At 37.1% G+C, this 27,188-nt stretch overlaps 1 protein-coding gene across 4 annotated transcripts in view; it reads right to left on the bottom strand.

Annotated features, from left to right (window-relative positions):
* COG5 (component of oligomeric golgi complex 5) overlaps positions 1 to 27,188 on the bottom strand; it is a 189,768-nt gene that overhangs the window by 56,318 nt on the left and 106,262 nt on the right. For all 4 annotated transcript variants that reach the window (XM_064505671.1, XM_064505685.1, XM_064505677.1 and 1 more), the window contains exons 8-10: positions 9,285 to 9,450; positions 8,095 to 8,207; positions 7,922 to 7,999 (exon numbers count right to left, since the gene is read on the bottom strand). In XM_064505671.1, coding sequence (XP_064361741.1) covers positions 7,922 to 7,999; positions 8,095 to 8,207; positions 9,285 to 9,450 — 357 coding nt within the window. The remainder of the gene's footprint in view (positions 1 to 7,921; positions 8,000 to 8,094; positions 8,208 to 9,284; positions 9,451 to 27,188) is intronic.

The following is a 27,188-nucleotide window of genomic DNA, read 5'->3' on the forward strand; positions in this document are numbered from 1 at the left end:
TAGCTGCTTTTGAAAGCACTTTTCCTTGGGAATCTACTCACATCTGTGCAGAGTCAAATGGAAAAACACAAAAATCAGATTCCGAATGCTAGAATTTTACCCTTTTTCATACTGTTTATAATTCAGGTACTCGGTCACACACACTAGTCGCATAAGAATTCCTTGTTTGTATAAATTAAACATGTAAATCACGCAGAATAAGTCTAGCATGCAAGATCACAAAAGCAGCAATGAATTTTCTCAACAGGAGGCCTCACTTTACTGTTTACACGAACTGGACAACGATCATTAGTGTAAGCCATAACTCGGCAATGTTTACCCTCCTTAGAACAACAGATGGTGGCAGTTTGTTTGACTTCCACGGTATTTCTTCTTTATGTGAAATTAAGAATGTGCTAAAGTGCTTTGCTGAAGCAGGGCCATAATCAACAATTGGCAAGAAAAGTGTTCACCTTGTATAACTATTTAGCTTCAACTATTATCTATAAAATGCCTGTGGTCCACACTGCACAGACAGTAATACTGTGCAACTTCCTCACAGTAGGGTTTTATTTTTTTTCCAGACAAAACAATTACAAATGCTGTGATAATACTGAATAACAAAAAGGCCAGGAGAAATTTCGAAAGTGCCAGTGCATCCTGCTCTCTGCTCCAGCTCAAGGAAGCAAAGCTGGACATAGCTTGAGGCATTACAGGCGAACACAGACTAGAGCATGCTACTTTAAGGTAATGCTCTCCTAAATAAATCTTTCTATTGTAAACTAAAAAAAAGGAGTCCTTCCCCAATAATATAAGCATAAATTACTGTGAAAACTTAGTGTTTTAATGGTGAAAGTTTAACTCCTTTGATAGTCTAAGACAGAAAGGTCTTGATTTGGTCTTCATACAAGCCAAGTGAAAAGCAACCCACCAGCCTTTTAAGCCCCAGTGTCAACAACTCTACGTTCATAAAATCTAAGTTTCAAAAATTCAAAATGAGAGGTGTTAGAGCACACAGTGCAACTGGCAGAGATCACAGATTCGGTCATGTTCTACACACTATCTTGTAGTAAGGGAATGATTCAGATTCAAAAGACAGAGTATTCATTTACTGGTATGAAATGAACTGAAAAAATGATTCATTTAATCCTTGGATATTAAAAATTCTTTTTTTCAGCAGTCTTTATACCATCAGTGCAGTTTATTGTATGTAGACCCGAATACCATTACCTTTAACAGTGTGACGCCACATTAGTATTCAGCTGTAAAGGTTCCAAATTTAGTTTAATGTTGCCTGTTTACAGGATTACGAGATTATCTTTGACAGAAAAAGCTACAGGCTGACAGAATTCTGAGTGCTAAACTCCACTCCCACTTACTCACCTGAAAATTGACTTGATTTTACAGTTCAAAAAGTGTAACTCATTTTCCACTATATAGCTACTGGTACCAACTGCTGAAGCATACTGGGCTGAGTACCAGTGTCGTGAGAGCAAAGATATGTGAAGATCTGTATCCACTGCTACTTTACAATAATATTAGTGCTTCAGCCTGGAAAACTGATTTAAAGTTTCCTCAAACATAAAAACGGAACTGCTTACCTAATTTTAGAAAAACATACCAAGCTACTAATTAACTTTGCTATTATAGAAATGAATTCTCTTGAGCTCTGTTCTTAATATATCTATTTAGTATCTGACATTAAATCCAAATTCAAGAAATGAGAATGAAAGTACCCACTTCATTCAGCATTAGACAAGAATGCATGAAGATGCTGAAAGACATATATTTATTTTTACAAATGTCTTTATTTCCTCCACACTGCAAATTTAGAACTTAATGAGGATAATAATTTCCCATCTGTGAATGATCATATTTGTGTATATTTAACACAGCTATTCTAACATTGCAATAATAAATCTGACCCACTGATTCTAAGCTTGCTCCAACTTCATGACAATCACTTCCAACTTATTTTTCCCTGTAGAAACTTAGATACTTTGACTAGAATGCAAAAAACAATCTTTATTGTGAAGCCTCTTTGAAATGTAAAACAATACAGTATAGCGAACATTACCATGAAGCTAGTTGCTGCAGGCTCCTGAAATCAGGCTTTGCATACTAATACATACAGTGTTTTCCATTTGTAATCAAAGGCTCCCCCATAAAGAAACATGAGATTTGAGAATATTGATCTGAAAACAGAAGACATTTAAAGGACAGTCTAAATATTTTTTCCACCAATACAGCAACACTACAAGTGATTTAACAATTTTGTACAGCAAGATCATATGGGACAGAAATAAGGAAATCTATTTGCACTATTTCTATAGCAACATAATTGCCAATGTGAGACTGTGAACAAAAAGCCATCATACTCAGTAGTGCAATTAATCTGTAAAGAAACAGACAAATTCACTGTGTTCCAAATAAACCTATTCTAGAAATAGTCTAGATTAAATTTTTAAAAAGATCAGTGCATTTAAATTTCTAATGCTGTCTACATCGTACGTTGCAGGTGAACACATGTCAATAAATGACACCATGATTTTAAAAATGACCTTGATTTTTGTTTTACTGCAGGGCATAGAATTTCATTACACCGAGCTGATCAGTTTATACCCAAGGTGTAATAGTTTCTAGACTTCCAGCAGTAATGCAACATTTTAAAAAGGTCTCTTTATGCAGCTGACAAAAGAAACAAAAACTCTTTCTGAAATATAACCTTTCAAACTAGAAAACAGAGTCAAGAACATTACTTTCACTACTCTAATACTAGAATTCTTAAGTGATTCCTTAGAAAAACTAATTTGTAAGGAATGAAAATACTTAGGTCTTAAACAGTGTCCTATATCGTCAAAACTACTTAAAAACATTAATTAATCCTCTCATACTCCCGCAAGATAAGTATGTATCAACTGGAAGTAAATGAACTTAGTGTTTCCAAAAGCCAATAACCACCCAAGGGACTTGACGGTTTTCTTCTGTCTGGAGAAGTGATTTAGTATGTACAGCAGCAATTCACCAGCTACACGTTGACCTTGACTTCCACATACCTCGTCTAAGGACGAAAGGGTAGTTTGCTACCCATGTCCATACAACCCTTCGTTGTTCCAGTGAGACTGACAAGAATGATGATAAAAGGTGGCACTTTTGTTAAATGCTTTTTTTTTTTCTAATGGCAACCTAATTGAAAACCAACTGACTTAATAATTTTCAGTCATCACCAAGCTGCAATTTGCACAAACCCCAACAAACCAGAAGCGGAAAACAACAAATGTCATTATAACCTATTAAGCCAAGCAACCCCAACACCATCCCTATTATTTATACCTGCACATTTCTGGCAGAGAAATAAAATCTAAGTTCCAGGAAAAATGCAATGCCATTAAAACACCTTTCACCCAGTGCTCTCAGCCTCCCATTTGAATTAAAACTGAATTACCTTCAACAGGGCTGTCTGGGTACACAATGATCTATTCAGGTGATGAGATCTCTTATTTAGAGAGGCCTCAAAAATCTTGCAACTTGATTTCAATGGGACAATTTGCAGGTCTGAAATAATGTACATTTTAGGTATTTACAGGATCAAAGACCTGCATGATCACCTGTGTTTAGATCTGCACAAAGCACCTTATTAATGTATAAATAATAAACAGAAACCACAGTGGAAATTATGTACAAGTAATCCAATTTTGCTTCTACAAAAAAATACTGGAAAATAAATCACATACTTGTAATAATACGAGGAAACCAGATTATTTTCTGAACTTGCATACAGCAGTAATTAGATTATTTTTCAATTTTTCCACTTGGGATTATTTTTAATTGGGTCAACTGAACATGAATATGTGATGCTAGATGTGAATAATTTCAAACCAGCAGCATTTTTTAACAAGTTTGGATAGGGAAGGAGAAATAAGAAGGTGAAATCTAAATATATTTGGGGAAATAAGCATGTATGTTTTCCATTTAGTTTATGTAATTGATAGGGCATTCCCTTCTGAATCTTTAACACTTCATATTACCAGTGTTGACAACTCAAGAAAACAGCCTGCTTACTCACCAAACGTTCATCAGGAGAGATAATAATAAGAGCCCTACACAAAATACTCAGTAACACTCCCTGCAACTCTCCTACTCAGAGGCTTCTGGAAATGGCAGGTTCTGCAACATTCCTCAGCCGCTCACCAGTGTGGACACCAGCGGATCAAAGCAGATCGAAGGCAGACGTGCCCTCGTGCAGAGTACCTCCTCCCAGACTCCCGGCCTTTCCGGGGAGAGACCCCGGCTCACCATGTCTATTGACCGACCGAAAAAAACCCACACAGTGCTTTGCTGCTTTTAAAGCTGTTTTTCATTTTGCAACACTTAACTGATGCCTATGTAGGAGGGAAGGACCCAAAATAGATGGAGATCAGAGATCATTTTCAACTCTTTCACAAGGGCTTAGAGGGACTCTTATCTCTAATTAGGAAACTGGTTGTCACAGAAAGATATGTTCTGATGTGCCTTACTCTGAAGTCAGCTGTAGTTTTGATATTAAAATAGCTGAAGCAGGATTAGTCACTACACATTGAAAGAGAGAAGAAATAAAGCAGAGTAAGCTCCAGTAACCTATTAGCTCTTGGAAGGGGAATTAAGCAACTGAAAGAAGCAAAATCAGTAGCCAGTCAGTAAGTGAACAAAAATATCTGTTTTAAATCACGTTGCCAATTTTAATTTTTACCCTCAACATTTTGTAAAATTACCACTGTCTTTTAAAATGAAAATGTTCGAAATCAACCCTGTACTTGTTTTCACACAAAACCAGAAACTAGACCCATGAATCCTGAATTCCACTGCCCTTGCTCATGAGCTAAAATCTAGTCATTAAAGGAGTTCTGGCTAGATAAAAACACAAAAATGTTCATTCTGCCTTAAAATAAGTGTATTTCTCATTTAAATATCTACAGGGGTTTTTGCAAAATTAAATATGTATTTTGATATATCTACACAGTAATAATAAATCTATATTTCATTACTAATTTGAAATATAGCAGCTTCTAAAATGTATTACGTATGCACTACTGCTTTTCAAAATGGATGTCAACTCTTTTGCATTCATTTCATATTGTGGCAGAGGAAAGACAGCACAACCTAGATGCCTCAAGGGCAGCATAGGACTGGGACAAACAGCAGTGCCAGTTCCAGCTCGAGAGTCTTCCAGGACATTCACGTACGCCTAGTGAAGTCACTTAACTCTTGGCCACATCTAATGGTGGAAAAATTTGGAAGTGAATTCTGTTACTAGTAAGAGAAGCCACGGTGTAGACAAGACACGAGCGGTGCTTTGTCCTGCTGCTGAACTCCAGTATTCAGAAATTTTACAGGCCCTATGCCTCAGCTGCTCCATCTATCAGCTAACATTTTTTTTTTAACAGTGAGATTTTGTGAATCCTTGGAATAATTAGCTAATGCTTGCAAAACCGCATTTTTGATACAACCCAATACAACACTACTAAATATTATCATGGTAAAAGGTAATTAGAAGGTGAGAAAGCACATGTTTGAGATCATCATGTAAAATTAGAAAAACTGCAGGCTGTGAGATCTGTGAAGAGAAAGACACAAAAAAAATCCCCCAATAGAAAAAAAAGGATGATTAAAAAAAAAAAAAAAAAGTAACTTCCTTGCTATTAAAGGACTTATGCTTTAAAAAGGCTGGGTCCCCTCCTCTCTTATGCCTCCTAGGATGAGACTTGCACCGTGGTAATCAAAACAAGGAAGCAGATGGACAGGCAAAGTGGTACTGCAGCTGCTGCAGAAGATGACTATAATAATAATGTTGACATCAGTAACAGTAATTAGTGCACAGACTGTAGAGTGGATGATTCGTTTCCCTATCTTCTGGTGTGGGCATGCTGCCCTAGTGAACGAGTATAATGTTAATACCTTTAGCTTGTTTTGTCGCTTTGCTCAGTTTATTAATGAAATTGAACACAACTGTTTGGGGTACAATAAAGAAAACCCCACTTATCTCCCTCTCCTGCACGTGTACTCATGAAAACATGTTCTTTCAGTCTGGATTACTACTAGGTGAAATTTTCATGAGTAAATGGCAAAATACCAATTTATTTTTTTATCTGTTTGTAACATACACAACAATTCCCGCTCTCCCGTACAGCCATCTGTACAGGCACTCTTGAATTCTAGCAGCATCTAGTACTTGATGGTTTCGTCTGAACAACAGTTCTGCTGCTTGGGGCGACTTCGTCTGCATGTTGCCACCATACATTCTTCAGGGAACAGTAATAGGCATAAATGTGAGAAGGGCAAAGCAAAACACTGTGTTGCACTGAACTATCTCAGGTGAGAAGAAAGTAAAGTAGCAGTGCTGTCAGTAGCACTGCATCATGCTAAGAGAGTTCTGGTAGAATTAAAGAGGCAAGGATGTCCCTTAGCTGCTTCACTGAGAATGACAACCGTCCAGCTTGGTTTTATGCTATGCCAAAATACCTGTTGAAGAGCAAACCAATCGAAACAGTGAAAACCGCAGAGAGACAAATAGATGGATTTTACTTGGGATATGCAATTTGTCACTTAGATGCAATCCTGCAGTATGATGTCAATGGGAAGGAAGGGTAATCCACAATATCATGGTAGACGCTCAGCATATTACAACACAAAAGTATTTTATTTTACTTTCTAATGAGCTTTCCCTTACTTTAAATCTAACTGTTTCAAGGCTTATTTTCTCTTTTCATTTATTCTTCAGAATGATAAAGATTTCCTTCGGCTTCCCCCCACTTTCACCCTTGACAACTAGAAAAACTCCTACCCTTCTTTCAAGTGCTGCTCTCCAAAAGGGCAGAGTTGAACTGACAAGCACAGGCTCAGGGTGGCAGCCACCCATGAACATGAAAAGCTCATTTTTCTGAGCTCCCTTTCCATTCAAACTGCTCCCAACTCCACAGAGTTCCTCCCCTTGTTTCTAGGTTCAACTTTCTCCTTAAAAATGATGACCTACATGAAGGACTAAACCCAGGCAGTAATAGATGGTTTCTGCCAGATCAAACTTTTTTTTTGAAGAAAATATACAAAAAATTTATAAACTTTTTGAGCTTTTTTACAACACAGGAGGAGAAGCTTAACATGTCTCATGGAAAACTGATGTTCTATGCAACAACTTTTGGAGCTGGGCTTAGCTGACAGATAAACTCCTACCCTGTGTTTAACCTTCATTATTTGCTTTCACCGTTGAGAAGACCACATTTGCATATGAACAGTTTCCCCAAAGTATTTCAAAAATTAAATCCATGCAAATTAAAAATCCAGCTGTATACTTGGAAAAGGAGATGTCTGCATAAAAAACATCTTTTGTTTTCATTTCTTCTCATCTACTAAGGTAGATGAGATAGGTCCAGTAATACTTTTCCTAACACTGAAGGAGACCATTAATCAAATTATTCCAAATAAGAATAGAAATCAGTACAAATGAATGGAAAAGAATAGGTATTCAGATCTGGGACATTATAGGAAAAGAACAGCCATAATTATTTTTCATGGAAAAAATTGCCAAGAAGTAGAGAAACAGATGGCTGAAAGTGCTAGATATCACATGGAGACACATTCTCTTATGCAAACTAACACACATTAGTAATTACTCAAATCACATAGTATTTTATGGAATGACATTAATAATCAGTAATAAAAACTGACAGTGGTGCCTTTCAGCTCCCTTTAAAGAAAGCAGAAGAAATTATAAAAAGAATATGTTTATACCCTACAGATATAACCCACAGACCATAAACATACCTTTCAATGTTAAGTCTGACTTTCACCACTTTCTCATTAAATTACTAAATTTTCTGGAACTCTGAAATTGTAAACAAAAGTATTCCCTCATCACATTTTCCTTAACGGAACCGCTAAAACATATTCAGCTAAATTAAAACTTTACCTTAACTATTTCCTCAATGAAACAGACATGTGAAACAGGGTCTCTCTTCTTTGTCAGTACTTTCTGCAAATGCTGCACCTGTAAGAGAGTTTATTCAGAGGAACAGTGACATTTGCTAGTATCTTACATGCAAAATTGCTTGACTAGACAAATGGGAATTAGTTTCTGAGTACCTGTCCACAAGCAGCACAGATTTGATCCATGAGTTTCTCCATGTTTGTCCAGAGAGCTGCTCGAAAAGCTGCTGTGTTCCCGGGTGTTGGCATAGCAGCTCGACCAGGGCCACCTAAAAGTGTAGTTAAAAATACACAACACCACACTTCAGCTTTCAGGTGTGAGAAATAAAATATCATTAGAAATATAAACCTCTATGCATACACTGATATAAGCAATTTTCTAAAAAAATCAGAGCAGCCTAAAATAGCTTGGAAAAAAGGGTCTGTGATTGGCCTCAGTTGTCTCAACTAAGAAATCAACTTAACTCTGAAGCCCAGTGAGGATACATTAATGTTCATCACTATTAGTTGCTTTACTGATTCACAGTCCCACAGAAACACCAAGACAATGACCACTCTTGTAGGATGGAATAGCAATGTGAAATGGAAGAGACAGCAGCTGTGAAAAATACAGATATTAGCAGCTCAGCATTTGTATGCATACGTGAACTGCAAATATGTGATATTCCAGCTGAAGGGTATGCAACTTTTAAACCATCACTTTCCTCGAGAGGGGCTGTATTCCTTTATTATGCTAGTGATACTCTTTTCAGACCCCAAACTTGCTACAAAGGTTACAAAGGTTTTAAAAGCTTGTGTTGCCAAAGTTAAAATTTGCCCCCCACTCAGTACTCTTTGGTATCCCAGCTATCATGTGGGAACAAAATATTTAATGATGCAATGTTACTTCATGTTGCAAATACTGCTTTGAGAAGATTTCCACCCAACAAAAGCATTTTAATATAGTGTCAGATTTGTTCCATTGCTTAAAAATAATCTCTGCCCATGATCCTCCCACCAACAGAAAGAAGACAGAATTGGATCCATTTTTCTGTGACAAAGTCCTAAGAAAATGGTTCAAACCTGCAGCATTAATAAGGATAATTTTCTGGGCAAGTGCAGGAAAGAGAGAGAGGGAAAAAAAAAAAAGAAAAACTGAGTACAATAAAAACAGCTGGACCCAATTCTGTTTTTTTATTGGGTGATTTCTAAGACTTGCCTATTCCCATCCTCTAGTGGTTAAAGCAAGCAGGGAAAAGTTCCTGTAATGGGCTTGGATGCAAGAGGTTCTTCTATTTGACAACATACTGTAATTTTGCCAAAAAAAAAAAAAAAAGGTATCATTCTCTGTAAAACAAGTATCATACCTCTTGTAACAGTTTGAGATGGCTGGGTCAACACTTTGATATCCAAAGCATTTTTTATGTTCTCCTCCAGGACTGTGCAGTATCCATCCACCACATTAGCAATGGTATCCTTCAATGTTCCAAGGTTATGGAAAACCTGAAGAGCAGTTCCCACTTGAGTAGGATTCTAGAGGGAGAAGATGGTCAAAAATGGTGATCATCCACAGATTTGTTTATCCATAATGAGGCATCATTTTACTGGGCAAGTTCATCTTTAAGTTCAGTCTGCTGATTAATTTCATTGAACATTAAAAAACTGGTATCCTTACTGGGTAACAGGGAAGAGAAGGGAAAGGTGTGTGTGTTGGGGGGTGACTGCCTTCACTGCTTAGCAATGAGGTCTTCCTGGGGTGCCATCCTCTGTATAAGAAGAGAGGAGAAAAAAAAAAAAAGAAAGAAAAGAAACTGGAAGCACTTCTGGCAAGAGCTTTCCTGGGGTGGGTTACCAGTGATTGATCCAATAATTCCTAGGTTAGTTACAGTACAGCTATATCCAGCTATGGTGTAGGTAGTAATATTGTTTTAACATATGGTATCTGTTACAGTGCTGTCATTTAAGTGCCAAACAGCTGATTAAATGTGATACTGGCTTAAAAAAAAAATACTAACCATGGGCAAGCAGAGGCAAGCAGGGCAAGCCCCTAATACTGACTTCTGCAGAATTTAAGCTTATATTACTACATTTCCATTTTTAGTGCTGACAATAACCACCTTCTTCCTCACCACAGAATTAACAGTGCAAACTAACACAGTGATAACTTCCAAAGCTTGCAAAAAAAATAGCTCACCTGCCTCTGTATTGTTCAGAGCTTTTCCAAAATACAAGAAAGCGAAAACTATCCAAAAACTTTCCAGGTCAATTGTTTAAGAGACCTTTGATTAAGAATAAATCTGATAATTCCACTGAGCAACACTAAACACTGGCACTGGAGCTATTCAGCAAAAGAAAAGCCTCAAATTATTGCCTTTAGAAACAACAAGTACTGTCATCCAGACACTGAATACTGTTTTTATATTTAGCATTCACAGGCAATTAGTGGAGGGGATGATCAGTTGATCACATACTTACTAGAAACGGAGTCCTTTGTCATTTTTCTTACTGACTTCTACCACCAGCAAAAAACGTGGTCTGGCAGAAATCGCAGCACCCAGACCGGACAGAAGGGTCTGAGAGCACAGGCACATCCCACTGGCAACCCCACCATGAATTTCCTCTAGCACTGAGGCCTTACGCCATTGCGTTCTTCCTGCTCTTGGCTGCAGCAGCAGTGGCCACCAGCATTCAAAGGGTCTTCTGCAAGACCAGTGCAACTCTGCTTCATCTTCTCCGATCAGTTTTCTTCAGACGGACTCTGGGGAACCTGCACTTATACCACACCAGTAAAGATGTGATGTGGCTGCTGTACCACTTGCTGGCATGTCCAACATGCTTTCTGATCCACTGATGAACAGTGCACACACTTCAAACCTAACGTTTCAAAAGTGACATCACTCTAACTATGTGCTCCTGTCACACTTTCCAGGATTTCTGTATAAATATTAAGATCAGTACCACGGTTGAGGCAGGAAAGCTAGATCCCTTCTTTCCCAACTCCAGTGAGGAATTTCCAGGTTTAGTGAAGAGACATGGAATATCAGGCATGCACTTTGGTCTGCACACCTTACACTAGCTATACCAGTTTCTTTCTCCAAACAGTGTGGGTGTTAATGAGCATTCCCAGCATAGTATTATGGGTCTGGGACTTGTAGGTTTAGTTTTTTAACAGCTGGGTATGCTGTAATATTTCTAAGCATCCTGTGGGTATGCTTGTGGAGGTAAGAAAATAAGCCAGAAAGACTGGAAGATTAACAGGATGTCAGAAAATGAAGAATAGTATAATGCAAGAAGGAAATTTAGGGACAGAATGAATACAAGCAAGATCATATAAAAGGGAGGAGGACAAGAAATACAATGAAAAGAAACTGGAAGGAAGAAAAAGAATGAAACCGAAAACAAGGGAGTCAAAGACAGAAAAGACTCACCAGTTACCAGGCTCCTGTTGAAATTGTTCTAATTTTTATAGAATACTTGCACAATTATAAATCCTGATGGCAAAACAGTAATATAAAACCAGTGCTTTACTATGATAGTGAGAGTACTCAACCAGGTTCAAGTCAGACTCTAGTAAGTGTTCATCTATTAACTAACGCAAAAACAGAACAGCATCAAAAGGTGAACTCGGCACTATCCAGCCTTGAATAACCTGTGGTTGAATAGTTAGATACTCTCCTGACAAACAGGCTCTATCGGCACAAACTCTTTCAGGCAGAAAATGAATGTCGGGGTTCCCACATCATAGGTTAGTAAACTAACTTTGCAGCTACTGGTCAAGAAAGAAATGAAAGATTGCCCCAACTGTTCATGAGCTATGTTTCAAAAGAGCTTTTTTCTGGCTACACTTGTTATTCCAAAGTCAGGAAAAGTCAGTGAATAACCAGGACACATGAAGAACTTCTAAATACTGTAAAACTTTTTAAAATTCATTAATAAAGTCACAATCAGAGTGGAACAAAGATTATGCAGAAGCTCTATTGCTTTATTGCTTTAAATCGTGGACAATATGTGGAGCCCCTGAGAGAGGCCCACATATTCACCTCACATAACAGGAACAAGAAATACATTAAAACCCTGACAATATATCATAAAATATCATGTTTGTGTCATACATAACATCTTTTCTCTCCTTAAAAACAGTCTGTTTTATTTACCCCAGATAGGCTACATAATGCATGTTGTTGGTTTGTCGCTAATCCTAAGAGAATCGCATTTTTTATGCATAGTCAGTTTCTAGGTTTAGACACAACATTAAAAAAAATGGAGCATCTCTTGGGAACAATTGCATTATGTGGAAACAAAATGTTGGAAAGCAAGAAGAAAACAAACAATTGTACTAGCAGGCTTGCATACACATCTCAAAATTAGACTGTTTAGCATTAATACACACTGAACAAAAGTTTGAAAATGAGTACTGCAGATTTTATTTAGAATAATTTGCCCCTAACTTTTTTCTTCCTTTTGAGAAAACTTAAAGCTAACCTTCCACATTCGGAGACATGTCTGGGATTCATAAGACTGCCCCAATCTTTACCAAAAGCATGCAGTGTAGGCATCCAAAGTAAAAAACTGCCTACAGAAGGGACTTCATGACCTACACTGAAAAATGGAATTACAGTGTAATCTCAGAGAAAAATATTCAGAATAGCCATTCAACAAGAACAATGGGGAAAAATAATTATTTTTGAGAAGGAATCTGATGAGTTTATTAAGAAGATTTCATAATCAAATTGTCTGCCACCACAAGTAACTGCACTCAGTAATTTTTAAGTGTTCTCCTCAGAAGCTCTTTCCATAAGATCCTATGTTCCTTCTTGTTTTAAATGTCTTATTTTATGAATGAAGGCTCAGAAGTGTTATTGCACCAAACATAAATCAGGCTCTTTTCACTATACTACAGTATATGGGTAGTTAGAGCAACAGCCAGACGTAATTCCTCTTCTAACAAGAAAGTGTTCTACCAGAAAATAATCTTTTACACAACAGATTAGCATCTTAAAAATACTTATACATATGCTGTAAACTTTAAGTCATGGTAATCGAGAGAGTAGGGCACAAAGGAAAATAGTACAGCATTTAGTACTGTGCTGGCAGTACAGTACAATATAACCTGTGTAAACACAAGCATACACAAACAAAGTAAACCATAAACCCACAAACTGCAGGCCTGCAATACTACCTACCTGAAGATCAGCTACAGCGATCTTCAGGTGGTGAATATTACAAAGTAATGAAACACGGCACTAAGGAGAGATGGGGTTAAGTCCAGAAGTAACACCCTTCCGCATTCAAACCGCAGCTCCATCTGGCATGTCAGTATATGCTACGTCACAGATATACCGAAATTAAATTCTGCAGATTTAAGAACTTTGGAAGACTTCATGAATCATCAGTGCAACACATGATAAAAGAAATTGCTTAAAAGCAAGTTCTACCATGAAAGCAACTGGCGTAGATTTTCAAAAATACCAGAGCTTTTCAGTGTCCACTGCAGACTACGTGAAATAGCTTGATTATCAGAAGGTTGATACTAGCCACCACCTGAAAACAGGTATCTATGAATGTTTCAATTTATGTTTTTCCAAAACATAAAGACAGTCATTCACCAGTGACTGTGAAGAAACAGCACCTTTTACCACAAGCATTTGCTCATTTGTTGTATCATTCAAAGCTGCTCATTTTAGTAACATCATTTTTGATTCATTTTATCTCATCCCATTTGGTTCTGTAGAGTCAAGAGAGGTAAAGGAAAAAAAAATGACCTAGAATCACTGTGGGGCCATAAGTATGAATGTTTTTTTCAGAATTATATGATGTGGTTGTTTTCAACAGTAGGGGCTAGACTCAGTAACCCAAAAGATCTTATCCAGTCCAGGAAGACAGTTACAGTCATCCTGCAGAGCAGAACCTCATTCGGTCACTTCCTTTCCCAAAGAGATAACAACCCTGTAAAGAGCAAGTAAGAAAAATGTCCTTTTAGACTTACACTCAAAATCAATTCATACATCCCAAACTTCTAATTTGTAAGTATCTTCTAGGATGGAAACAAGCTATTTTCTTCTGTCAGCTGCCAACACAGCAATTGACTATTTTATAACTTCTACTTATAACACTGGAGTCTTTTATTCTGTGATTGCCACTACTGTTATCAGAACAATCTTCTAAAAGTGTGGCTAATTAAAGATCAATACTATTTTTCACTCTTAGAAACACAGCTTCTACAAGCAAGCCTGCTCCTCACAGAGGAACGTGGTGATGACGCTGAGCTAATTTGGGGACAGGAAGACTCCTAGCATGATGCTGAACCGAAAAAAAGCAGCCTGGATGACAGGCAGAACTAACTGGTTCAGGTGCTACAAACGCAGCTCCCAAACCCACGCCGTCCCTTCGCAGGCCACGTGGCCCTTGCTTATCCAGCCGGTGCTGTCCCAGGGAACTCCACACCATGGTTCATCATGCAGGGCAAATCTGTCCACGCGACCCAAGGCGGCAGGGTTTTTCCTTTGTGGACTATAATCTTTCTTCTCAATTAAGATGTCTTAACTTCCCAAAATATTTATGATGACCTGTGACGATTAAAACAACTACTTTCATGAAAAAGTAGCAGTAGAAAACTAATTAATTCCTACACTTGGCAAGTGCCAGCACCACACAACCAAGTATCTCTCTTAGGAAGCGTTCTGGATGAGAGTGTGGAAACACCACAGCCGGGGAGTCAAACATGCCCTAGTCCCTCACTTAGAAACCACATTACATAGCTACTAACATACACAAGAATATTTTTGCTTTGCTTATTAAAATCAGAACAGTAACTCCAACTGAAAATCTTTACTATTTTACAGAGCAGATGACTGTTCAGGAATGATTATGACAGAAACACAACAGAAAGTTTTCATTATATATGTGTACACACACACACACGTGTAAAACTGAACAGCTGTGATTTCAAAGTGCTACCACATCTTCCTTTTGTGGCAAAACAGTCACCCCTTCCCATACACATGCACAAAAAGTATAACATAATACAAGAAGAAGAACTTAACTGCCATACTTAGCTGAAACAAGAACCGTAATTACTAAGAAATCCACGCAGTCCATGTATCATTTCAACAAAGTCCTTTGACAACGCGGCAAGCAAGAACTGCCATGTATAGCGTTTTGCACAAAGACGCAATGTTCCACAGCGCTCAAGAAAATAACTGGCATTAACATGCAGTAAACCTGGAACAGGACACAAAAGGAAAGAACCAGGCTTGGAAGCTAACATGCCTTCTGTAACTGCAAATAAACAGGGGCTTTGCACTTCCGTTAAGAATAGGTGCTCACAAAAACAGCTTCCAGAATGACACTTCTGAGTATCTTTTACTGGCATTTAATATTAAATAATTTCATTTGCTAATAAATTTATTACACGGGGAACTATTTCAATTACTTTCCTGCATTTATTTCACGCAGCTAATTTTGTTTGTATGAGGTAGCATTTGTAATTTCCAACACAGTATGCCTTTACGCAATCGGCTTAACAATCCAAAAAAGCCCCCTTAACAGCTTTTACAATGGTTTGAAATACGAAAAATATTTTGTAAAGACAGACACATATATTCTGTTAACAGATGTTCAACTTTCTTTGCGAGGCTGAAAATCCCCCGTCAAATCTTACAACATTTACTCTTTCCCAGTTCTTACCACCATTACAATGCACTACCTTCTTCAAGCCATTTTTCCATAAAAAGTGCTACTGCCCTTACTGACAAGTACCACTACTCTTAAGTGGAAGCAAGTGAGGAAGGGTGTGCAAGCACTTGCAGCCCCCAATTACAAGTAATTCTCAGTCATCTGTCCTTTAGGGACAAAGCTACTGCTGGCTCGGGAGACAGCAGAAAGACAGACAAACCAAAACCAAGTTTATACTTTCAAAAACTTTGAGAAAAAATCCCATAAAAAACAGAAATACAGAAAAAACTGTAATTCTATCTCAGTGTTTGGCATCACTTTCAGAGAGTTTGGTCGAGGGATCTCAGTACTTATGGATAAACAATTTCTGCAGTTAAGACAGACAGACATCAGAGCGACAACCAAATACTTAGTTATTCCCATAATGGATGCACTAACAAAAATAACTTCAAGAGTTGAATTAGTTTATAATTTCTGTGAATAATGTTAAAAAAATCTATGCAAATATTTGGAAAGTCATCACAAAACTGAATAGTTTTAAGTAGTTTAAAGTATTGAAGTAGTTTTATATGAGTAGTTTTAAGAATTTTTTCCTTGACCATCAGTTGCAAATTAAGCAACTACTTCATTTTTCGTGTGTGTGGTTTTTTTCCCCAAGATGTTTTCAAATGCATCTTCATTCCTAAGCTGAAACATACTCCCTAAGGTATTATACAAAATCTGGTTCATTAGAAAGACTGTGGAAATTGGCAACTCTTTGGAAATAAAGTAGGTGCTTTTGCTGCATGTAAAGACCTCATAAAGTAGGATTCATCTGATAAAAACAGGTGTCTACAGGTAGGCAACTACATCTAAGCAACTTATTCCAAACTTGCTTTATAGTCTACGGAGATTCAGTCAATATAACCCGTACACTTTGAATTGTGATGCTTCCTAACCTAAAGCAGGTATCTGTATCTGGTCAGACAAACTTTACACTAAGCTTCATTGACTGTAAGAGAAGCCTAAGCAACTTCTTTAGATTTAGAAACCTGTAAACAACACCTGTATCTTGAAAATGCTAGCATAACTTCCCAAAACATGAGAAGTCCAGTTCACATAGGAAAAGAGGTTTCTATTGTTTGGTTTTTTTTAATCAATATGAAATTTGAGGATGAAATCTGAATCACAGAAATTTGAGTATATTAATTAAAATAAACTTTTTTGTGTAGAAGAAAACTTGCCATTAAGGTTAAAATTTCTTTGGAGTACTCAGATAAAAAATGTACAATTCGAAATTAATGAAGATGTGCTGGAGGCAATTAAGTTCAAAATTTTTAAAAGAGTTTTTAATAGATAACTTTTAAAATTCACTTAATTCCAAAGGGATCCCTGTAGGCTTCAGACCGGTCACCACTATATCCATGGTACTAGCATACACATGGAAATTACTTAAGGGGATGATTAAAAGTGATTCCGGAAAAAGCTGCAACTCAACTTAAAGAGCTCTAAACAGTAAAGGAAACTCAACCACACCAGTCATAACCACAGCAAGATGACCTACAGAAAAAAATAATCATTTCCTAAATATTGCTGGAATTCTTGCTTTGCAGTATCACTTTGTTCTTTTAATTGCAGAAAAAATTAACAAAAATCTAAAAGTAGAAATTAAATGCCAGTGAAATTCAGCTGCAGTCTAAAAACAGTATTTTGTTTCCAAGAGTTCAGGCCTGAAAAAAATTAATTGGTATATCACAATTCCTAAAAACGAACCTACTTAGAGAACCACATCTCTAAGATCATTATCGCCCCATCTGTCTTTCACTCTCTGTTCTTCTTTAAAATCTGAGCAATACATGAAAAGGTCAAATTGATAATGTAAAGCAGAAGAATACAGTCTCCTTCTTCCTGTTTTGACCTTTGCAGAGCTGGGAGGAAGCAAGAGGTTAAGATGTTACATTTTTCTATAAAAGGTAATACTGACATGATAGGTTGATTAGACTCTAGAAAAGCACACTTTAAGCCTTAAGAGGCAAGAATCCCAAAGCTAAATATTTAAATAAGGTTAGGCTATAATATCTAAGACTAGGCTTTAATACACAACTGCTTTTGGTAAATGGACTTTCAAGACAAACACCAGAAACCTCATTGTGTTCTCATACTGGGTCAGACTTCTGTTTCGTAGAATAACAAGAAGTAAATAACAAGAAGCACCATACTACAAAAGGTTGAAGGGAAAAAAAATCCCAAAAAGAGACAGTAATAAAATACTAGAAAGCAAAGAAATAAGATTTTCCAGCACAGCTAGATAGCTTGCCAAAACACTTATTCTCTATAATAGTGTAATCAAAGCAACAGATGGCTAAGAACTAATGGAACAGAAAGGCATCAGGAACTGTTGTAAAGAATTATCTCATGAAACATCAGGCAATATTCCAAAGTTTACCAAGCCTTAGGCTATGATCAACATGACCGCAATTTCAAAGAAATAATCTGGCACCTCTGAGGACAGATCAGCTAGATCAACTAGCACATAAAAATTACAAATTTTATCTTACAATGTTATATTTGTGTTTAGAAAGGGTATAAAGTCAGAGGAGAAATCATAAAGCATGATAAAAACTAATGGGCAATAAGGAAATGGGGGGCACCTGAGGCAAATCAGACTTCCTCAAGTGCTTCTCCCACCTCCTGCACAACTTGAAGCCCGCTTCAGTAATGAATCTGTTGGCCGGTTGATCTGGATACGAGGCCGCTCTATTAGGAACACAGCTATCACTTTCTGACGAAGGTCAGAGGGTAGAGGGCAAGGCTGTAGCACCTCTCTTGTCCTTCTGTGACCTGGACTTGCACCTGCTGACTGAAGTCCCACCACTGAAGTATGAGGGCAGAAAAACTCATGTGTAATTCTTATCTTTGGACAGCAGCTTGTGACCAGATGTTTCCCCCCCACCTCAAAATATCATTATTTACGTGTTCACTCTTTGTCAATTGGTTGAATAAAGCTATTAGAAAGAAAAAGAAGTATTAGTTTTAACTGTTAAGACTGAATTAAAAATAAAGATTGGGAATTAGCTACTGGAGAACTATAATTTGATTTTTTTCTCTGTTTACAGAAAAATTCAATTTCAGACAAAACATCCTTTAAACGGTATGTTCTGAATGATTTAAACATCTACCAAAAGCCACCTGGGTTTTCTTGTTCCCTTGCTAGTCTTTGCAACGAGATAGTCATTACCTAGGTAAGTGACAATATCCAAAGGAGCTGATTTCTGGAATATGTTACATGTTCTCAACAGCTCTGAAGTGTCCTCAAATATTTAAAAGGAGTGAACTTTAAAAAGTTATTTTCTTTTCAATTATTTTCAGTTATTATTTTCCTATTTAACGACAGACAGACCTCTATTGATGCCAGATTCGCTAATGGATGACATTTTAAAACAATTTTTCTCTTCTTAATACAATGCTCAAATTCCTTGATATTTTCCACCTACAGGAAACTTCAGGTCTGCAGACAAATTGTTGAAGAATCATAGCATCACACATCGTCAAGGTTGTCAGGGACCTCTGGAGATTGTCTAGTTCAACCTCCTGCTCAGAAAAAAAAACAAACAGGGTCGATGACACCAGGCTGCTCAGGGCCTTGCAAGGCAGAGAAAGGCCGGTTCAAATGAGCCAGAAGACATCATTCTCCAATCCCATTTTCCCTTACAGGCCCTCCTTATGGTTCCAGGAAAATGTGATATGGGACTCTTACTGTCATGGTCATCGAGTCTTGCTGAGGCTGGCTTAAAAGACAGCGAGCAAGCGTGTGCATACACACCTCACACCACCTCTTCAGTGCTGGCAGTTTTACCTCAATAGTAATACCGGTCTTCCAAGCCCTCTTGTACATTTGCCCACGGGGAGAAGCAGGGCAAGAGTGACCCCCCTTCTATTACGGACACTACATTCACAGAAATGTATTTTATATTTCTAGTCTCTATAAAAATAAATGGGTAATCTCTGTAAAAACAAATGAGTGAAGCTGCATAACGCGAAACTTTATAGTAAAGAGAAAAATCTGAAATCATCTAAATAAAAGGAAATACTAGGCCTAGATTTGCCCGCAGCTAGCACATGCCTTCTGGGTCCAGTTCTGCTACTAAAAAGAGTCAATCCCCACCTCTCACTTCAGTTATTTGCCAGTAATGAAGTTAGAAATCTTCACGTAAATAGGAACTTGTTGGGGATGATACACACAGTAGGAAACAAGGGAGGTAAAGGAGGAAAATGATGAACAGTTAAGTGTGTAACTTCTTCCAGGCAGAAGACATTACTCATTACCTAGGAACTGCAAAATCTTGATGTAGGATTTCTACTGTCTGATACAACATACTGTTCAGTTTTTTATATGCTTCAAGATAACTCAAAGCTTTAAATCTTCTGCTGTCATGAGAACACTGCTAAAAGTGCAATTATGCAGAATTTCCTGTGCCACTGAATAGCAGATAAAGAACATGACGAAACATCTATTTTTCAGATGAGATTAAGACAAAAGATCTGATTTTTAACCTGAGAAAAAGGCAAAATGAATTACATTGTCTTTAATTTACTATGGCCTGTTGATCAGATTTTTCACTTCTGCTCTATGCAGATGTGGCTTATTAATGCTTTATATGTTTTCTTGGACCACCTAATTGCATTATTTCAGAACCTGTTAACAATCAACAGTCAACAGTACAAACCGCAAATAGAATTACAGCCTGGGAAAGGCATTTAACAGTAATATACTATCTTATCTGGAGAAAAAGAACCTCAGCGTAGCCTTAAGTTTGAAAAGAGACAGATGCACAAAAGTACCAATTAAAAAGACTGGGATGAATTACCCAGAGATCCAGCCAAAGCCAGGGTCAATATCTGCTCAGTTATATCCAAGGAATCCTAGCGGAACTTCACGCTCACTGTTTACCTATGTGTATTTAAATTAAATCAGAAAATGTTTTTATTAAATTGGCATAAACCATTTGAGTGGACAACCACTTTGGAATACCTTATTTCAGTTTTGACTAAACTCATTCCACAAAGACTAGACTCATGTAATTAAAGCATTGCAATGTCTGTGATTTTAAAAAGGTTCTTCTTCCAATCTTATGTCAACTGTTTTCTATGAAATCTAATCTTAGCCTGCCTTTCTTGATTTCTCTTTCTTGATCTGTAGCAAGGGCAAACACCACTTCCTTATTTCACAGCTCTGCCTTACCCATTTCCCATCTCATCTTCCTGCTCTCCTATGGCCTTGTTCTTGCAACAGCTCATTCCACTCCTGCCTTCCTCTTTGCAGCTACCTTCAACTACTAAACATAGTTTCCAGTTTCCATATTGACACATACTATATTCCAGCTCCTCCATTATCTCCCTATGCAGCATAGTTTATTTACAAAGCCTTTCACAATTGAGCTCTTCACAGTAGTGGCCCATGCTTTTCTGCATTGAAGTGAATGAATCAATTATCATATTTGCATCAATTATCTTGAAAGCATTAGAAGCAGATACCTTGTCCATCTACATATTAGCTAGTCTTAGCACAGTTTCAGTTGTGCAATGTGGTCAGAGCTGGCCCAGACATAATGGCTGACATGTTTCCAGTCCAGAGAAACCACCTAAACAGATGGACAACCAGAACACAGCAGCAGACTATGCAGCAGTCTCTAATTTAAAATCATTTCTGTCTGCAAAGAAAGCTGAACTCAATGTTATTAAACATTCTTGTGTTTTCATGACGGATATTCTGTGAGGAATAATTTTTTAGTGATCACGAATGACATTTACTAATTGGTATGAAACCAAACTAAGTGCTTCACATTTCAAAATAACTAGTCTCAGTGGGAAGATATAACACACAAGGTACTTTCTGATAGCTTTCTAAGGAGTTCTGCATTTTTTTCCCCTAACACATACAATGAAGAGCTACCAATTCCTTGGAATTTTTTTAATATTCACAATTTTTGGACCCAGTAAATCTAACTGTAGTTCTTCAAACAGCTTTATCCAGCTCTTAGCAAATAGATATTTAAACCACAACCTATAATGGAAGATGAAGTTTTAACATCTTTTTGGCAACTGGCCAAATTAATGGAGCTGAACCTTCCAAAAAAGGTGATACCAGGACCATAAGTGAATTTAAAAATCATCCAGCTGATTCTCAGATAAAACTGTCACTAAACAGCATATAAAGATTTTGGCAAACAGCTAAGTGATGATTCATACCAGAGTGAAGGGATATAAAACATTGATGACTTCTCAATTTTCACCTATTACTTTATCATAAAAGACAGTTATGTAAAAACATTGTACAGATCAGATGTATTTTCAGGAATACCCATTTATAGAAACTATTTATAAACCACTTTCTTGCACTATCATAAAAACAGGAGCAGAAATGATGGGATTACCAGAGCCACAGAATAATAAATCCTTACAAATAACCACCGGAAAGTGCAGGCTATTTGTTGTGCAGCACAGAAAAGTGCAGTAAAGTACTTGCAAATACTCCATTATCCAGTCACAGATTTTCTGTCTAATTCTGCATTTATGAGTCACAAACACCTACAGGAAAAAAAAAAAAAGAAAGAAGAAACCCAGACACATAATCTGCCAATCCATTTTGATTAACCATTTACACACGCTAGGAGAATTTACACGTAGAAGAATTTTACATTTACAAAAATACTCTGCTACAGCTGGACATCACATTAAGCTTCTTAAATTAGCTCTATATAGGGCATGTGCATAATGGCAGAGTGATATAAGGCTTTCTATATCACAGCTGAAAGCAAACGAAGTCCACATGATCCTATAATCTCTTTCTAATTCAGTATACATATTTTAATAAATGCACACAGTCCCATCAAAATCTGAACGATTGGGATCTTACAGTACAAAGAGACTATCATGTCTATTCTTTTCAAGGATTTATAACTCAGCAGTAAAAAATTTAAGTCAAGATGTGAAAATAAAACCTTTGCTCCTAAGCAATTTAATTTTAAAGGAAAGACACTATTTTCTTACTAGCTTACATGGAATAAAGAATGAATTCACTAGCTTAGAATGACTTCTGTGACAGTCTTCTAGAATGACTACTGACAAATCTTTTTAATTATTTTTCCTATTAATCCTTCAGGAATCCTTTAGGCAAAGCAATACACTTTATACAGATTTTTTTTTTAATTCTCCTTTTGCATATTCTCCTATTTACTAGTTACTGTTTTCCATTACTTCCAGTAACAATGAACATGACCACCAACCATCGTGAAATATGCCCAGGAACTTAAATGACGGTAAGAAAGTGAAATACTTTGCCACTTGATTCCACTATGCCTTTTCAGGATTTCCCCAGGTAATGCCACTGCACACTGTATTTATTTCAGTGATTAATCACTGGCATTCCAAAAATTTATTTTAATGCATGAACACTGATGTCCATGCATATAGACATATGCAGTTATCTATCAGCATTGTGCTGAAACAATTAACAAGTTTTAAAAGGAACTATGAATGTAAAAGCACAAAGTGAATCTACTAAGCATAACGTTACTAGTAGCACCACTTTTATATCACTTTTTATTTTCTGTATGCTTTACTAATAACGAAATGCATTTGATGGTGTTTTCTTTAGCCCATCAGAAAGATTGGGATCTAATACACATTTACATTATGCTTTGTATTTTCCATCTGTAAAGTGTGGACAGTCATCCACAATTGAGATGTATGCTAAGGGTATGTTTATTTAATCACCACCACATACATCACCAATAACTTGTTTTTGGCATTATGAATAATTAACTCCTTCTGCCAGCGTTTTCTTAAAAAAAAAAAAAAAAAAAAAAAAAAAAAAAAAAAAAAAAGACTGGACACACTTAAAAGTAAGATTTTACAGTTAATCTGTCTAATCAATCCTAAATGACAATATTGCTATTACAGCATTAGAACAGATTAAATGATTAGGAACTTTTAGGTCCCTGATAATAAACATATTGCAGGATATACAACTGCAAGGCAGAGCCCAGAACTGTATTTTCCCCATAGTAAAAGACAAGAATATGTATTTTCTTATCAACAGCTCTCTATATGCTTCCATCCTCTCCAACTCTGCCTCTAGAGTTGATGCTAGAATCTGAAATATACTTTGACTTTTTAAATAGCTGATGATTCTCTTTCATCTGAAAGTGTTGTCGTGACAGGTTTCCATAGTGCTTCCCTGCAGCAACCACTGCTCCTGCCTTCTCTACTTCTATTTTAAAAATAAAATTTTGAGTAGCAAAAAAAAAAGGAGGAGGAGGAAAAAAAGCGGGGGGAGGAAGGCCTAACTAAATTGCCTCAGCATCACATCCAGAACAGAAGCAGAAAGGAAGCAATACTGAAAGATGGTGTGTGCTCTCCCTTCCCCCTCTGAAGGTTTAAGTCACTGGAGGAAGCGCAAGCTTATTTTTTAAACCAGTCAGACCACATTAATTTGTGGATAAGCAGCAGCAACAGTGCATTTGATGAAAATGCTGTGAAAAAGCAGTTATTTCAATGTTTTGAATCTGTTCTTAAGTTATAGAGAGGAAAAAACAATCCATTAATTGGAGCTTAGACTCAGGAGCCTAAAACATCATTTTCGGTATTGTTCGAGCTCCTAAGTGACTGTCAGCAAGTCACTGAAGCCTAAATTCATAAAGTGACTGCAACCCAGAACTTCCCCCACATCGAGCCTATGTTGTCTACACTGGACTACAGCAGCTCCCCCTTTTAACCCACGAGCATTGCATGCCTTGGGTCTAAAGCACCTTTAGTAAGTAGATCCAAGCTCTAGGCAGAAATGAGTTGTCTTGCCTGCGCTCCAAGTAAACAGTAAGATTGTGTATGCTTGTAAAAGATCACTTTACATGCCTTAGCTACAAGCGCTTTCGCAGCCACGGCAGTTTGCCACCATCCCAGCTCTGCCTAGAGCTCGATGGCAGGTCACTTTTTTTAGAGTGAGAAGCAGGTTGACGGCCTTCAGGCTCGGAACGATGCTGGGCTCGGGAACTCCACTCCTGCAGCCAGGCACCAAACCCACTGCTGCCGTAACGCCTACGGAGGCGAGGCTAGGGGCGCTATGAATCTGGTCCACAGTCTCTCTCTCTGGGCCTCTGTTCTTCATCCGCTAAATACAGATGCTTATACTGCAGCTCTTTCACAAAGATACTGCAAAAATAAAATGAAACAGGAACTGCATAAAATTCTAGTAGTATGGATTATATATTTATTTAATGTACACAGGCAGATCAGACTCAGATAAATTTTTATTGAAAGCATCAACTCTTCAGCTCAAAACAGAAATACAGAATGCCAGAGAATATGAACAAAATTTTTTAGCATGCACATCTGGAAACAATATGCAGTAAATGTAAAACATGGCACAAGCGATTTCTGGAAGGCATGTAAAGATTTCTAGATATTGCTACTCGTCTTCCTTCTGCTTGAAACTGAGGTAACAGAAAATGTACATTTCCAAACAGACGTTACTTGATTTATCACGAATAAAAAAAACTAACCTGATGAAGTATTGCAACTCTGAATAAACTGATCCATTGAAACACGTGCACACATTTGTAACAGCTGGCACAAGGAATAAACAATACATAATGGCAGAGAATGTCATCTAAAAAATTGTATTTTTCTAGCTATGTACTAGTAAATGAGGCCACATGGACTGACCAAAAGCAAAGGAATTAAAAGATACATACAACTATGCACAATGTATTTTTTGACACTAGATCAGCTGTTAATACTTTGTTTGATGTTAAAGATTCACTTTTTGAGAAAATAAAAGTGAACTTCATACACTTTTACATGATACATAAATAATTTAGTACCTCTATCTACCAAGATAAATATAACGAAGTAGTCCTAGTTTTCTGGCCAGCCAGACATCCTGAATAGAGTTCACAGTGTCATTTAAATCATGGACTGCTGCCAAACCAGCTGATGACTGAAATCCACTGCATCTGTTCATAAACATCTAGAGGAATTCCCAGAAACAGGTCTTCAGTAGGTAATACTGTCCCTTTTCCTGCGCTCAAATGGACCACTGGTGTGTAATCCACATTGGTAATAACGGCTTGCTAAGCAAGTTAAGATCAAAACTGTACAATTCCAGTTTCAACACAGTGCCAACATCACCGCTGGAGAAAAGGTACAGCTGGCCGAACACCGAGTCAGGGAGCCAACAGCTAAAGGAACAGGCTCCTGTCCCCGCCAGCTTACCCATATACAGTACCATACTGATTTTGTACCTGTGTGAACTTCTGCAGCGCGTATACATCTCGATGTATAAAGTCACATTGTACCTTACTGCTGAAGTTCTGGAGCTTCACGCAACCTACAGGAGTACTGCGTCTGTCTTCACTGATCTCCAGTATTACTCATTTTTGCAAAAAAAAACAATCTCTGATGTGTAAATTTAAAAACCTCAAGATTATATGTTGTGATTATCTTATAAAAAAATGTTCTACCATAAGTTGAATTTAAATTTCTAAGATGTGAGCTACAGTCTACCCATTGTTTTCACAATTCTATTGCATCTACATCGGCATGCAAATTTTCTAACAGAATCTTATATTTAAAGCTTATGGTGAGCACAGCACAAATACCTGAACAGAAACTTTTGACTGGATCCCTTAAAATTACTTGTGGTATCTTAGAAGAGATTTATCCCTCAAAAGGGCAACATAGTTTCTCTTTAATTATACCTAGTAACATGTGCAGAGCACACTTGGAGATGCACGAAGTCCCAGAAAGCCACGAACATACCTCTTGGCCCACACTGACCCTATCTCAAGCTCAGGTTCTAATTTAAAAGCTTTAGTAAATACCAACTAATAGTTTAAACATGCAGATTTATATATCTTTCTGAAAGACTAACATTATTGAAATACATGCTAATTATTTTTACTCAGGAATACAAATTATTCAAGTTTGGTTTCTACCGCAATCATCAGTCAAGAATCTTTTCCCAGACATCATCCTTGTTTCCAAGAGCATAAAAATCTTCTCTGCCCTATTTAATAGATGTTCTACATACTATCCATTTCCTCAGTATGAACAGTAATTATTTTAACATTTTTTCTTAATTTAAAACCTGGCACTTTTTTCTTAGACAATTTTTTTATTTACCAGCTCTCTTTTTAATTTCCTTCATTCCCTGTGCTACGCAAACATTATCCGCATTTCTCTTACAGTTTGCTTTTCACAGCCAGCCCCTGATGACGTTGCAGGGAAGTGGGCTCCAGGTAACGATTATCCAAAAAAAGACACAATTCAAATTTTCAGCATTCCAACAAACCATAATGATCACCTTTTTTTTCCCCATCTTGAAAGCATGCCGCTGGCCTACGTACATGACAGTGCAAACTGCTGTCATATAATGTCTTTGTACCCATGTCAAGTAGTGTGGTGACAGCTTCATGACAGCTTCACGTGTGAAACAACTGAACTGCAGACAAGATTTGTTTATACTACTTTGTTTATAGTAACAAATATTTTCCTTTACTGAAACTTCCTATTTCTTTCAAATTCATTAAAAATGTTAACTGTCATTTTGACCATAAAAT

Source organism: Dromaius novaehollandiae, chromosome 1, assembly GCF_036370855.1.
Source record: "Dromaius novaehollandiae isolate bDroNov1 chromosome 1, bDroNov1.hap1, whole genome shotgun sequence".
NCBI classification, from domain to species: domain Eukaryota; kingdom Metazoa; phylum Chordata; class Aves; order Casuariiformes; family Dromaiidae; genus Dromaius; species Dromaius novaehollandiae.